General features: G+C 42.1%; 2 protein-coding genes and 1 non-coding gene across 3 annotated transcripts; 2 read left to right on the top strand and 1 right to left on the bottom strand.

Annotated features, from left to right (window-relative positions):
• Positions 1-2,307: 2,307 nt before the first annotated feature.
• On the bottom strand, positions 2,308-3,271 carry LOC116205828 (PTI1-like tyrosine-protein kinase 1). Its single transcript, XM_031538501.1, has 3 exons — positions 2,993-3,271; positions 2,732-2,876; positions 2,308-2,513 (listed from the first exon to the last, which is right to left on the bottom strand). The coding sequence occupies exons 1-3, from the start codon at positions 3,038-3,040 to the stop codon at positions 2,404-2,406; spliced, it is 303 nt and encodes a 100-aa protein (XP_031394361.1). The 5' UTR covers positions 3,041-3,271; the 3' UTR covers positions 2,308-2,403.
• Positions 3,272-8,045: 4,774 nt separating this feature from the next.
• LOC116203313 (callose synthase 12-like) lies at positions 8,046-13,962 on the top strand. The gene has a single exon (XM_031535000.1). The coding sequence runs from the start codon at positions 8,172-8,174 to the stop codon at positions 13,542-13,544; it is 5,373 nt and encodes a 1,790-aa protein (XP_031390860.1). The 5' UTR covers positions 8,046-8,171; the 3' UTR covers positions 13,545-13,962.
• Positions 11,164-11,243, top strand: LOC116206497. The gene has a single exon (XR_004156725.1). It is a non-coding gene; the product is annotated as a small nucleolar RNA J33 (small nucleolar RNA).
• Positions 13,963-13,992: the final 30 nt, after the last annotated feature.

Here is a 13,992-nt window from a genome sequence, read left to right as displayed (position 1 = left end):
AAACATATGATGAGATGTTCATGCTTCATGGATCGGTTCATAGGATCATGTCATGTGAAAGACTTAGCAACGTTATTTCATCTCGATTTTAGTACATTTATCCTAAAACTTCATTTCAATATTAACTCAAGGGAGTGAGAGACATTGCTCTAGCCAATTATCAAGGATGTCTTTGAAAAAATTTTCGACAAACAGAAAGAAAGAGTCAAATGACCATTCAATTCATTAGCCTATATAGGATCAGGGTTAGTTTAAATATGCCACTGAGTCCAATTGAAAGATAAAGATCGGCACAAACAAGAGGTTAACTCATATGATAATGGAATGTGCTCATCTCCTCGACGTCTTGGGTACATATCTAGGACATTAGCGGACATAGATCGTCAGTTGACCAGGCCGTGGATGGGATTGGGTTGGGATTTGTTGGATAAATTTTTAAATAAAATGGGCCTAAATTCAGACTCGAGCCCATATGCAACCCAAAAATTTAAGCCTATGGGTTATCGGGCCTTTGTCTTTTATAAACTTTTCTCATATTTTCCTTTCAACCGGTGTGGAACATTTTGTCATTTCACACTCCCCAATTTTTCTCCAACATCCCGCCCTCACGTGGTATCGTGTCGTCTTACACGAGCCACGTGACCTTAATCAATCGACGGGACCACACGACTTAATCACACCCGCCCTCACTTCGAGGCCCCGACATCGGACACAACAGGTGCCTGCTCGAGGCGTGCGTTACGCTTACACTCGAGCTTACGGGTCACATGGACCCGCGCATACATGCGCACCTCACTGCACGAAGCCGCCCTACACACCCAGGACTATAACCATGGGCTTTGATACCAGTTAGATAAATTTTCAAATAAAATGTGGGCCTAATTCGGACTCGAGCCCATATGCAACCCAAAAGTTTAAATCTATGGGTTGCTGGGCCTTTGTCTTTTATAAACTTTTCTCATATTTTCCTTTTAACCGGCGTGGGACATTTTGTCCTTTCACACTCCCCAATTTTTCTCCAACATCCCGCCCTCACGTGGTATCGTGTCGTCTTACACGAGCCACAGGACCTTAATCAATCGACGGGACCACACGACTTAATCACATCAGTTGGATAAATTTTTTAAATAAAATGGGCCTAAATTCAGACTCGAGCTCATATGCAACCAAAAAGTTTAAGCCTATGGGTTACTGGGCCTTTGTCTTTTATAAACTTTTCTCATATTTTCCTTTCAACCGGTGTTGGACATTTTGTCTTTTCACACTCCCCAATTTTTCTCCAACAGGATTTAAGATCAGGAGAAACTGATCGGCCTACCGAAAGAAAAATAGAGGGAGTCTCAAGACTGTCAACTCTTACTTCTCCACTTGTAGATTGAAAAGCATCCCCGGGATGTGCATTTAGCTGTGGTTTTCATAGAAAAGCAACTCTTTAATTGCCACAACAGTTAATTGTGCAAATTTGAATGGTATGGATATGATTCGAGTAATCCTATATTTAATCATCATGATCTTAATTACAATCTTAACAACAACAGATCCTTCTCCACTGACCTTACAGTGGCTTACCCAAGCCAAACACTGTCACACTCATCATTGAACATATGACATAGTCCACTAGTTTCAAGCTGATTTCTTATGGAGACGAACCAAATGGTCGATCCATGGCTCACCGCTGTAGCTTTGGACAGTTCTTAACTTCAGCACACAGTTCACAATTTCTTCAAAGTTTTCAGGACGACCTGGCGGTAAATCAACACATTCCATTGCAAGCCTTGTGAGAGTGCAACCATCGCGCTGGAAGAATCTTAACTAGGAGGAAAAGGGGTCGTGGGCAAGGAAGAAATTTGAATACTTCCAGGCTGTCTTTCTTCTAACCCGCACATTTCTTCTATCCCGCTCTCTTTGCAAATCATATTGTTCCAGAGCCCAAATATCAGCTGACATCTCACCGATTAATCTCTCTTCTCCTACCTCGTAGACTCTCTTTGCGATCAACCCGAGAAGTATACTGCCAAAAGCAAACATATCAACAAAACGCGTCAGATGGTCCTGCTGCATAAGTTTGCAAAGGCAATGCTATAGCAATCCATATAAATATATCTATATATAAATTTCGAAGATACGAAACATTCTGAAAACAGAAGCAATGACCCGCAAAGGAAGAAGCTCATACTGCCATGAAAAGGACCTGCATAACCATAGCTTCAACAGGGCAAATACCTCAAATATGGCAAATCTGTTCGATAGTGAAAGATGCCCCAGACAATCATACTAGTCTATCATTTTAAGGTTGTAGTCCTGCATAAGAGTCATCAGAAGTTCATTACATTAAATTATCAATATCATTACTGATTAATTCAAATAAGCAGATGATAGAATAACTGCATTAAGCACAATATGTCATGCATCTAAATTGTGAATGATGTACGGTGGATCCTGACAATGGAGATACTCGAGCAGACATGCCAGCTGAACTGAAATCTTGACACGGTCCAGCCATCCAAAATTATCTAAGATCAATGCCAGAAGAAAAAAAAACGATATTAGTCCTGGGAAAAAAAAAGAAGAGTAAAAAAAAATTGAGGGAATGTCAATTTAAGATAAAAACTGCTGCATCGGAAACACAATTAATTATAGTACAGAGCTCCAAATACTTTTCGACAAAAATAGATCTGAACCGCGAATAATTAAAGAGCGGAAACACCGTAAAGTTACTGGGCATGAGTACCTTTCTTTATGAGGTTATGGACTGTATCGGGTGTCTTAAGATCATAAACAACACTGAGATGGCCATCTTCGTCGCAAAACCCTACCAGCTTAGCCACTCCCTGGTGAGATATAACCTTGTGGTCCTGAAGGAGAGTTATCTCATCCTGCACCATTAATCCAATACACTATCAAGCCAAACTAAATAATACACAAAAAAGCATGGATGATCAATTTATCATCATCCAACTGATTCAGTAGCAAAGGAGTATGATTAATATACTTTTATCCTCTGTCGATTGTAATCTTCTTCATCGATGTAACAGAACATGCGATAAATCTTAGGCCACAACCATAGTTTCACGGTGACCTCATGGGAATCGATCGTGTTGCTAGACCTGAGCTGTCCCCGATAGACTTGCCCAAACTGGGTATTCCCGATAAACCTCTCCTTGCTGAAACAATCCGTGAATTCCTCCAGGTCCTTGTAGGGATACTTTATCAAAGCAGGGCCAATTTCCACTGGCAGATCTTGGTTTATTAATAATTCTACATACCTTGGAGGACAAGAAGGGTTATTATTGCTTCCCCCAGCTTTCGGTTTGTTTTCATGATGTTTGTGTGGTCTTACCTAACCCGAAACTAACATCAGCAAATTGCTTTTCTAATATACTACTCCTCCACACGCGCAATTCGTGCGTGATTGCTCTCTACGAACTCAAGATTCTTATTTTAAAAATTATTTCGATTTTTTGACCATAATAAAATTTATGAGAGATAATGGAGGATATTTTTGAGCAGATAAAGTAGTATATATATATATATATTTATTATTTTCCTAGCAAATAGGATAGATAGATTTTAATAAAATTATAAGAAAACCGATGGCAGTTACATAGTATAAGATATATTCCATGAATTACAAAGATATATTTCCTAGATATCTCCGCTTTTCCCCTTTGGAAAAAAAAATAAATTTTTGTAGATAATTTTATCTCCATCCTAGAACCTAGGATTTACGAAATTTGAAAAGTTATTCACAGCCAATCACCTTGATCACCAAGATTCCGTGATATTTATCATCTAATATCCGGGCATCTGAAATTCACCTTCATTGTCATTGTAGTGTTTTGAGATTTCCTTGTGCCAATACGCAATAATTTGGCATACTTTATCAGCAAAAACAAATACATGGAATTAGATAAATGCTAAATTCATCTTATTAACATTAAAAGGTCCATATTTAAGCGAACAAGGCCTTCTTCTCCCTATTATAGGAGAAATTTTGGCAAATTTTCATTGCTACCGCTACCGCTTGGAAGGATCTTCCTTTTGCAAAAAATTCCAAATTTGTTCATTGTTGCAGGTCATGCACATCATCCATCAAATGGGTTCACTTCCCTATTTTTTTTTTTTCTCATATGCCCATCCAATTTATAAGATCTACTGAAGAGCTTTCCTTGCTTCCAGTTCTTTGAATCAATACTTAAAAATGGTTTTGGAGCGTTAGTTTCCAATTGTTACATGTAATAGCATCAAAAAGGAGAAGCATACCCCGAGACTTTGCCTGTTATAAATCGTTCAAGCTTGGGCTCAGAACTAATTTGGACACTTTGCCTCTGAAATTCTAAATCTTTTCCTATTGTGTTGAAATAAACGGCAATAAATAAAGGGTAATTAACATGGAAAGGCATGCTTGCGCTTTACCCAATTTCCCATATTAGCACGTGTTTTACATAATTGCAAAAAAAGACATGCGGTTTAGCTCTCTCAACATCTGATTTGGATTCAAAACAAATACAAATAATATTTCCGTAATGTTATTATGGGCTAACCCCGACGATCCAACTCCACCAATTTTCTCCGCTCCAAATAAGAGGGATTTTCAACAAGAAGTTCTGGCAGTTTTCTATAGTCCGATAAATGAAGACTGAAACCCCAATGGTTAGTATAAGTGGAAAGGATGTGCGTACATTTTGTGAGCAGTTCACAAGATCGTACGTTTGAATTTCTCCTTACGCGCGTAACCCTTAATGAGACCATCCTCACATGTGCTTGTACATGGATCAACCTTGATCTATAGGATTGTGGTATGTTCATGGATCCGAGGATAATAAACTCTTTATTATTGAAAAAAAAAAATGAAGACTGAGCTAGCATTCTGAAATGGAACCATGTTACCCTGCATCTTTCTAGTTTCTTTTCTTATATATGTAGGATTTCAGATTCATAGTACTCAACCCCGAGTCGAGTTAATTTTACTGGAGGAGTATTCCAATTCTATGAAAATCCAACTCGAGCCTTTCGATTGCTTGCGCATGTGCGACCTGCTCCGTGTTTGCCCACTTGATTGTCCTCAATCATCAAGTTGACTGCAAAGTGGACTTTGAGCAGTGCCTGCATATCGAGATGACCGGCAAAATTGCTTGTGAAATACAATATATCACCTCACCAGCTGCGTACCAACCTACAATAGTACTTAATACTTTGTGACGACAGGATGCTTCTCTCTATGTACCTAGTTGCATTATCTACTTAATTCTTAGCTAGAAAGGAAACCTTTGACTTGGAACGAAAATATGGATCTGAAATGAAACCAAAGTATCAATTCTATAGTCCCAGTTGAACGAGAGGAGATGGAATCCTAGCTCTATTCTCTAAATTGCACGTTACGGAAATTTGACTCTCTTTAATTTCAGTGTTGACTACATACATTTAAAACTTATCAATCGATATAATTATGGAGCACGGAGCTAACATATTGTTGAAGAAGAAAAGCTAAGGAAAATGTACAATATGATCACCATGACAATGCAATTGTTATATGGTTCAGCCCGAGAGATTTATTGGAATGAATTACGGGAAGTTCTATTTTTACTTCTGTAGGAAACTCAACTTTATAACCTTTTGGCAAGTCTATTATTCACATTCTGAAGTATCATACAAGTTGGTACTTTTTTATGTATCATACAAGTAAAATTATTAGTGCTTGTTAATGGTTTGACTTTCCATTTTGGCATAACGAAGATATAAGTATTTTCACAAAGTTGATATGGCATTATGTTATGTGCGGATCACCCATGAAGTCAATTATCCATAAGATAAATCAACTTGTACTTATTTTTTGTTTCTCTTAATAATCAGCAACTTGTTGACCCAGGATCAGGTCAACGTTATTAAAAGCAAGACCAACGTGCAATGACAGGTAATCTCTTTGTTTTAATGATTTTCAACCCAGAAACATGGATCTCACGAAATTACAAACAAATTCAAATTCAATTTGCTTTTAAAAAATTAATTTCTCACTCACACTTTTTTTTAATAAAGAGGCTCATAGTTTAGTATAAGAAAATGAAAATCTGAATAAAACTTTACAAATAATTCCACTAACGAAATCAAACAGAAACTTATTTGTTATCAAGAGAGAGCAGTGCCACTGTAATACACCTCTTTCTCACCTATGCATTGTCCCTTGATAAGATGATCTAAACACATATATTGAGAAATATATATTGACCTAAAACAAATTGTTTAATGGGGCAAATAATTGTTGGTGAAAGATGGAACAAATAATTTAAAGCGTTAATTTTGCCCAAAAAAAGAGATGTTTTAATCCTTCTTCCTTTTTATAGAAAAAAATGAACAAGTTAGCTTCCATAAGACAAATCTAACATTAATTAGACTAGAATGTTCGTATCATACATGAATGATATGAATATAGCATCATATCATTCACTCAAATCTAACATTAGACTAGGGCCGGTAGTATTTGACACGACATGATAACACGACATGGATTCGACACGAAGTTAAGCAGATTTGGGTTAAGGCTAAATGTGTTTCGTGTCTAAACCTGTCAAACCCGTTTTGACACGATAAATAATCGTGTTTAAACGGGTTTAACCATTGTAATCCGTTTAGACATGGTTAGACCAGTTTATATTATGCATTACCGTGTTAATAAATTTATTACACTTATTGTATCAATTTATAGAAGAATCTACACTAAAATCATTTAAATTCGTTTATATAAATCACTCATTTATGGTGTTTTTATCATGTCAATCGTGTAATAATGTGTAATTAAAGTTAATAGTGTCATATCATGTAGGTATAATTTATACCTAAAAGTAATAGTGTCGTGTCGTGTAGGTAAGCATAAATACACATTTAGACACGCTTAGTTAAACGGATTAGACGTATCATGTTCGTGTCAACTCGTAATTAAATGTGATGTGTTCGTGTTTGAAAATCTTGACACGTTTATTGAGCGTGTCATGTTCGTGTTTGAAAATCTTGATACGTTTATTAAACATGTCGTGTTCGTGTATAAAGCTTTCTGACACAAATCCATTTAGACACAACCCGTTTAAATACAACACAACACATATTGCCACCGTTACATTAGACTCGTAGATCTTTTTGTTGTAGTGATAGTGTGGTAAACATGGGCAGTCCAAGAATATTGGGATGGCTGCAGGAAACGGGTGCGCGGTCTGATCACACAGGCCTTTCTATTGTTCATATGGTTGTTGATCGATGAGGCCGCAAGCCAAGGCCTTTCCTTTATAACCCTCAATAGCTCCCACCGAGATTTCTTTCGCTAGTGCAAAAAACGTGTTCAGCTCAATTGGAATCAGCATGGTATCACATTATGTAATTGATTCAAAAGAAATACAAACTACCAGCGTTAGATAATAACATAATATTTGTAAATGCTATAAGTATATATAAACAAGTTAGAGTTGAATATGTAGGTCAATGATTCACCCAATAAAAAAAAAAGAATATATAGGTCAATGATTCACCCAATGAGAGGGAAAGGGTAACCTATATAGGAAGGTGGGGCTAATCTTATTGCTAATTTCAATTTATAGTAAATTCTGGCCAGGCTGGGGATCCAACAATTTTATATGACAAATGAAAATTTCCTAATATTGCAATAAAATATTTAATGATATTTGCTTAGAAGATTCTCACAACTTGCAAAGCAGAGCGGCAAAGACAATGGAGAAATTCCAGCACAAAATAATAATAGGAAAAAAAAATTGAGTTAGTGACAAGGCACCCCTACATGAATCAAATCTCTATCAAACAACTCCTTTAATTTAACGAGTAAATTGAGCAATCCTTCAGCGAAATAGATTTGGGTTCGTCTCCATATTTTTAATAGGATTGTATGAGATATATCCTCTGACCGATAAAAAACATAATTACGGTGTTATATCTTCCATAATACATGCTAGGAATAGCGAAATGTGGAAATTCGGTCACCCCATTGTAAGAGTACGTGGAGAATAATTAATCAAAGTTGAGGGATACATGTGAAATTTTAGCAGTTTAAGGGGTATGAGTGTAATTAAAGAATCCTTAAAACGTTCTATCAACGCGCCAAAACTGTTCCTCCTCCAAGCCAACGGGAAAACCGCACCGGGTGGTCTGGTGCTGATTAGCCTACTCAGATGAGCCTCCGCCACCATCCACCAGCTCAACAACCGGGCGGTGCCCGAGGTCGACCAGGTCACCAACAGCCTAGTTCTGCCGTGCCCGAACCACCCAAGCAAGGGGCCTACAACATAATCCTAGTCAATGATGTCCTCGCCGACCACCCTGCCCGCTGGTATCCTGAGGTCCGTGCAGTCTGTGCTGTCCTCCGTTCCGTTGGTGACCTCTGCCAGCCACCCTCGTCAATGCAATGGCGTCCCCACTACGACGTCCTCGATTGGCTTGCCCTGTTCTTCGGGTTCCAGAGGGACAACGTGCGGAACCAGCGGGAGCACCTTGTCCTCCACTTGTCGAACCAGCATATGTGCCTATCAGACGCGCTCGAGGTCCTCGATCCAGCTGTCCTCAGAAGCTTCCGGAAGAAGCTGCTGAAGAACTACGCCGACTGGTGCTCCTACTTGGGCCGGACCTCAAGCATCTGGATCTCCGAGACGCGGGAGTCCGTGAATGATCTGAGGCGAGAGATTCTCTATGTCTCACTCTGGCTCTTAATCTGGGGTGAGTCCGCGAACCTGAGGTTCATGCCGGAGTGCATCTGCTACATTTTCCACCACATGGCTGATGAATTGAACAAGATCCTTGAAGGCTGCCTCGACCCGGACACGGCCAGGCCCGTGCTTCCTGCATCCTATGGTGGTGAGTACGCTTTCTTGGACAACATCGTGAGACCCATCTATCAGACGATTCGGAAGGAGGTGGAGTCCAGCAAAAATGGTACTGCTCCACATCGCTCGTGGAGGAACTATGACGATATCAATGAGTATTTTTGGACCGAGAGATGCTTAGAGAGGCTGGGGTGGCCCATTAAGCTCGGAAGCAACTTCTTTGTGCATGAAAGGATCGGTAATAAGGTTGGCAAGACCGGGTTTATTGAGCAGAGGTCATTCTGGAACCTCTTCCACAGCTTCAATCGACTGTGGATAATGCTGATCTTATTCCTCCAAGCTGCAATTATAATAGCTTGGGAAAGGAAAAAGTCCCCTTGGGAGGCTTTGGAGAACCGAGACGTGCAAGCCCGGGTTTTGACCATTTTCATCACGTGGAGCGGGTTGCAGTTCTTGCAGTCCCTGCTCAGTTTGGGGATGCAGCATACGCTGATCACTAGGGAGACCAAGTTGCTGGGAATGAGGATGGTGATGAAGGTTGCAGTCTCGGGCGTGTGGATGGTCATTTTTGGGGCACTTTATGGCCGGATTTGGTCACAGAAGGCAGCCGATGGGCAGTGGTCAGGGGCAGCGAGCCATAGAAAGGTCATTTTCCTTGAAGCTGCCCTTGTGTTTGTCCTCCCAGAGTTGTTGGGTTTAGTTCTATTCGTAGTCCCGTGGATCCAAAACTTCCTGGAGGAAAGCAATTGGAAAGTCATTCAGAGTCTCGCATGGTGGTCCCAGGGTCGGACTTTTGTCGGTCGAGGCATAAGGGAAGGCTTGGTCGATAACCTGAAATATACTCTCTTTTGGCTGGTGGTTTTAATTACTAAATTTTCTTTCAGCTACTTTCTGCAAATTAAGCCCATGATTGAACCGACGCGACAGCTTTTGCATCTCCGGGACGTTGACTACTGGTGGCATCAGCTCTTCAGCGACAGCAACAGGTTTGCGGTTGGGCTCCTTTGGGCCCCTGTCGTGTTGATTTACCTTATGGATATGCAGATTTGGTACTCGATCTACTCATCTTTTGTTGGAGCCCTAGTCGGGCTGTTGGATCACTTGGGAGAGATCCGAGACATCCGACAGTTGAGGCTGCGATTTCAGTTCTTTGTGATGGCCGTCCACTTTAATCTGATGGCAGAAGAGAAGCCTCTGAACATGAGGAGAAGTAGGTTTCATGATTTTGTCGACCGACTTAAGCTGAGGTACGGCCTCGGAAGGCCTTACAAGAAGCTTGAACCCAAGCAGGCAGAGACTCAAAAATTTGCTTTACTATGGAATGAGATCATCAAAAACTTCCGGGAGGAGGACATTTTATCGGACCATGAGGTTGAGCTATTGGAGCTCTTGGAGCTGGATCCTTCTTGGGAAGTTCGGGTCATCCGATGGCCCTGTTTTCTCCTTGGCAACGAGCTGCAGATCGCACTGAGCCAGGCTAAGTTTCTAGTGGACGCTCCCGATCGGTGGCTCTGGTACAAGATTAGCAAGCACGAGTACAGGCGATGCGCTGTGATTGAAGCCTATGACAGCATCAAGTGCCTGATGCACCAGATTATCCGGGTTCAAACTGAGGAGCACTCCATTGTGACAAGTCTGTTTAATATGATCGACCGGTCGATCGACATTGAGAAGTTCACCAAGTCGTTCAAAATCACTGCTCTGCCTAAAATTCATGAGAAGTTAACAAAGCTCATGGAACAAGTGATCTCACCCAAGAAAGATCTGAACAAAGTGGTGAATGCGCTTCAGGCCCTTTACGAGGCTGTAATCAGAGACTTTCTCAAGGAGGATCGGAACAGTGAGAGGCTGAAGGATGACGGTCTAATGCCGCAAGACTCATCTTTGAGAGCAGGATTGCTATTTCAGGAATGTGTCGTAATTCCTGATCAAAAGGATGAGAAGTTCTACAGGCAAGCTCGCCGCTTGCACATCATTCTCTCCTGTCAAAGCTCCATGCATGATGTACTTAAGAGCCTTGAAGCGAAGCAGAGAATTGCCTTCTTCAGCAACTCACTGTTCATGAACATGCCCCGGTCTCCCCAAGTCGAGAAGATGAAGTCGTTCAGCGTGCTGACCCCATACTACAAGGAGGACGTGCTGTACAGTGAAGACCAGATCAACAAGAAGAATGAGGATGGGATTTCCATCCTGTATTACTTGAAGACGATATATCCCGAGGAGTGGAAGAACTTCAAGCAGAGGATGCGACGGGAAGGGATGGCGGATGATAGCGAGCTAGAAACCACAAAGTCGAGAGATGTCAGGCTTTGGGTGTCTTACAGAGGGCAGACTCTCGCTCGTACAGTACGAGGAATGATGTATTATTATCGGGCCCTCAAGATGCTAGCTTTTCTTGATTCTGCTTCCGAGACAGACATCCAGAGAGGGATGGAAATGGGTCCACTGAGTCAAAATGGAAGTCCTTCCTTGGAAGATGTGAACGAAGCAAATGATTCGAATAGTTCGTTGTTCAAAGGGCACGAGGATCGAATTGCCTCAATGAAGTTTACTTATGTCGTTGCCTGCCAACTTTACGGGGCACAGAAGGTCGACAAAGATGCTGCTGAAAGGGCCAAGGCTAATGATATTCTAAATCTGTTGAAAAGCTATGAGGCCCTTCGAGTTGCTTATGTTGATGAAGTCTCCCGTGGGAGCGGTGAGAAAGAGTACTACTCTGTCCTGGTGAAGTATGATCGCAAGCTGGAGAAGGAAGTAGAAATATACCGCGTCAGGTTGCCCGGTCCTTTAAAGCTTGGAGAGGGAAAGCCAGAGAACCAGAACCACGCCATGATCTTTACTCGAGGGGATGCAGTCCAGACGATCGACATGAACCAGGACAACTACTACGAGGAGGCTCTCAAGATGCGGAATCTCTTGGAAGAATATGATAACTACTATGGGATTCGCAAGCCCACTATCCTCGGGGTAAGGGAACATATCTTTACAGGATCAGTTTCTTCGCTTGCTTGGTTCATGTCAGCACAAGAAACGAGCTTCGTCACCTTGGGGCAGCGGGTACTTGCAAACCCGCTAAAGATCCGAATGCACTACGGACATCCTGATGTTTTTGACCGATTCTGGTTCATGAGTCGGGGAGGGATCAGCAAAGCCTCCCGAGTGATCAATATAAGTGAGGACATTTTCGCAGGGTTTAACTGCACGCTCAGAGGAGGAAACGTGACCCACCACGAATATATTCAAGTGGGTAAGGGAAGGGATGTTGGGTTGAACCAGATATCCATGTTCGAAGCTAAGGTCGCGAGTGGGAACGGCGAGCAAGTGCTCAGCAGAGATGTCTACAGGTTAGGCCATCGACTGGACTTCTTTCGGATGCTATCCCTTTTTTACACAACCGTTGGGTTCTTCTTCAACACGATGATGGTCATTCTGACAGTGTACGGGTTCTTGTGGGGTAGACTATATCTTGCTCTCAGTGGAGTCGAGAGCACAGCTTTGAGCAGCAATGAAAATGGAAGCCTAGACAACAAAGCGCTTGGTACTATTCTGAACCAGCAGTTCCTGATCCAGCTCGGTTTGTTCACGGCTCTCCCAATGATAATCGAGAACTCGCTCGAGATGGGATTCCTCCAAGCCATCTGGGACTTCCTATCGATGCAGCTCCAGTTGTCCTCGGTCTTCTACACTTTCTCCATGGGTACCCGGGCCCACTTCTTCGGCCGAACTGTCCTCCATGGTGGGGCCAAATATAGGGAAACAGGACGTGGCTTTGTGGTTGAGCACAAGAGCTTCGCCGAGAACTACCGCCTGTATGCACGAAGCCATTTCATAAAAGGGATTGAGCTTGGCCTTATCCTCACGGTCTATGCAGCCTACAGCCCAATCGCTAAGAGCACATTCACTTACCTCGCCATGACAATCTCAAGCTGGTTCCTCATCGTGTCTTGGATCATGGGCCCCTTTGTGTTCAACCCTTCGGGCTTCGACTGGTTGAAGACTGTGAATGACTTCGAGAACTTCATGAATTGGATATGGTTCCATGGACGGCTCTTCGCAACAGCTGAACAGAGCTGGGAGACATGGTGGTACGAGGAGCAGGCGCACTTGAGGACAACAGGCCTGTGGGGAAAGGTCCTGGAGATAATCCTCGACCTTCGATTCTTCTTTTTCCAATATGCTATTGTGTACCGACTTAAGATCGCCGATGGAAGTACCAGCATTTTGGTCTACCTGCTGTCGTGGATTTACGTGTTTTTGGCTTTCGGGACGTACAAGATTATCTCGTATGCTCGAGATAAGTACTCTGCGAAGGAGCACATTTACTACCGGCTGGTTCAGTTCCTAATCATCACGCTCGGCATTATCACAATAATTCTTCTTTCAGAGTTCACGAAGTTCGAGTTCTCAGACATATTCACGAGTCTCTTGGCATTCGTCCCCACAGGGTGGGGCCTCATATTGATTGCACAAGTTTTTCGGCCATTCCTGCAGAGGGTTATGTTATGGGACAGTGTTGTTTCCATGGCTCGGCTTTACGACATGATGCTTGGAGTGATAGTCATGGCCCCAGTGGCAGTGCTATCATGGGCCCCTGGGTTCCAGTCGATGCAGACGAGGATTCTGTTCAATGAAGCGTTTACCCGCGGGCTGAGAATATCTCAGATTGTCCAGGGCAAAAAGCCGAAGCAGAAAGTCAAAGAGCCGAACAAGAAAGTGAAAGAGTGATGCTGGAGGTATAAAAGCTAATCGGAATCCGACTAGATAGCTGCATTTTCCGGTGCTTAAGTGAACATTTGCTGTCAATTTGGAATTGATTGTCCAGATGGTTCTTGTAGCCGGTGGTTCGATATGAGGCCTTTGTCAGCAGTTGTTTGGTGCTCTAGAAGTAAACCAATGTTACCAACGAGCTTGCCGTGTCCTTTATACTGGTTCGTCGGAATTGGAGCTGGATGGTTGTTGCCTTCACCGGTAATTCTTCCAAATTTAGATCAGACGACTCGATAGGAAAGCAATTAATGTATAACTCTAGGATCAACTGAAAGGGGATAAACAGAAGATGTCTCTATACGTTTGCAGATCGGTTTTGGCTCAGTTCTGGATGTCGTGTTGCATATTGCAGTAACCAAAATATTACCATGGTGTGGACGGTATAAAAAATTCCATGATCTGAGTT

This window comes from Punica granatum, chromosome 4, assembly GCF_007655135.1.
Source record: "Punica granatum isolate Tunisia-2019 chromosome 4, ASM765513v2, whole genome shotgun sequence".
NCBI classification, from domain to species: Eukaryota; Viridiplantae; Streptophyta; class Magnoliopsida; order Myrtales; family Lythraceae; genus Punica; species Punica granatum.
This window is presented reverse-complemented; position numbering and strand designations above follow the sequence as displayed.

Bases quoted from the DNA above. Each gene is read 5' to 3' on its own strand.
- LOC116205828 (XM_031538501.1), bottom strand. From the start codon at position 3,040: ATGTTCTGTTACATCGATGAAGAAGATTACAATCGACAGAGGATAAAA. The intron at 2,877-2,992 runs GTATATTAATCA...TTAATGGTGCAG, and splicing joins ACAATCGACAGAGGATAAAA to GATGAGATAACTCTCCTTCA. The intron at 2,514-2,731 runs GTACTCATGCCC...CATTGATCTTAG, and splicing joins CCATAACCTCATAAAGAAAG to ATAATTTTGGATGGCTGGAC.
- LOC116203313 (XM_031535000.1), top strand. From the start codon at position 8,172: ATGAGCCTCCGCCACCATCCACCAGCTCAACAACCGGGCGGTGCCCGA.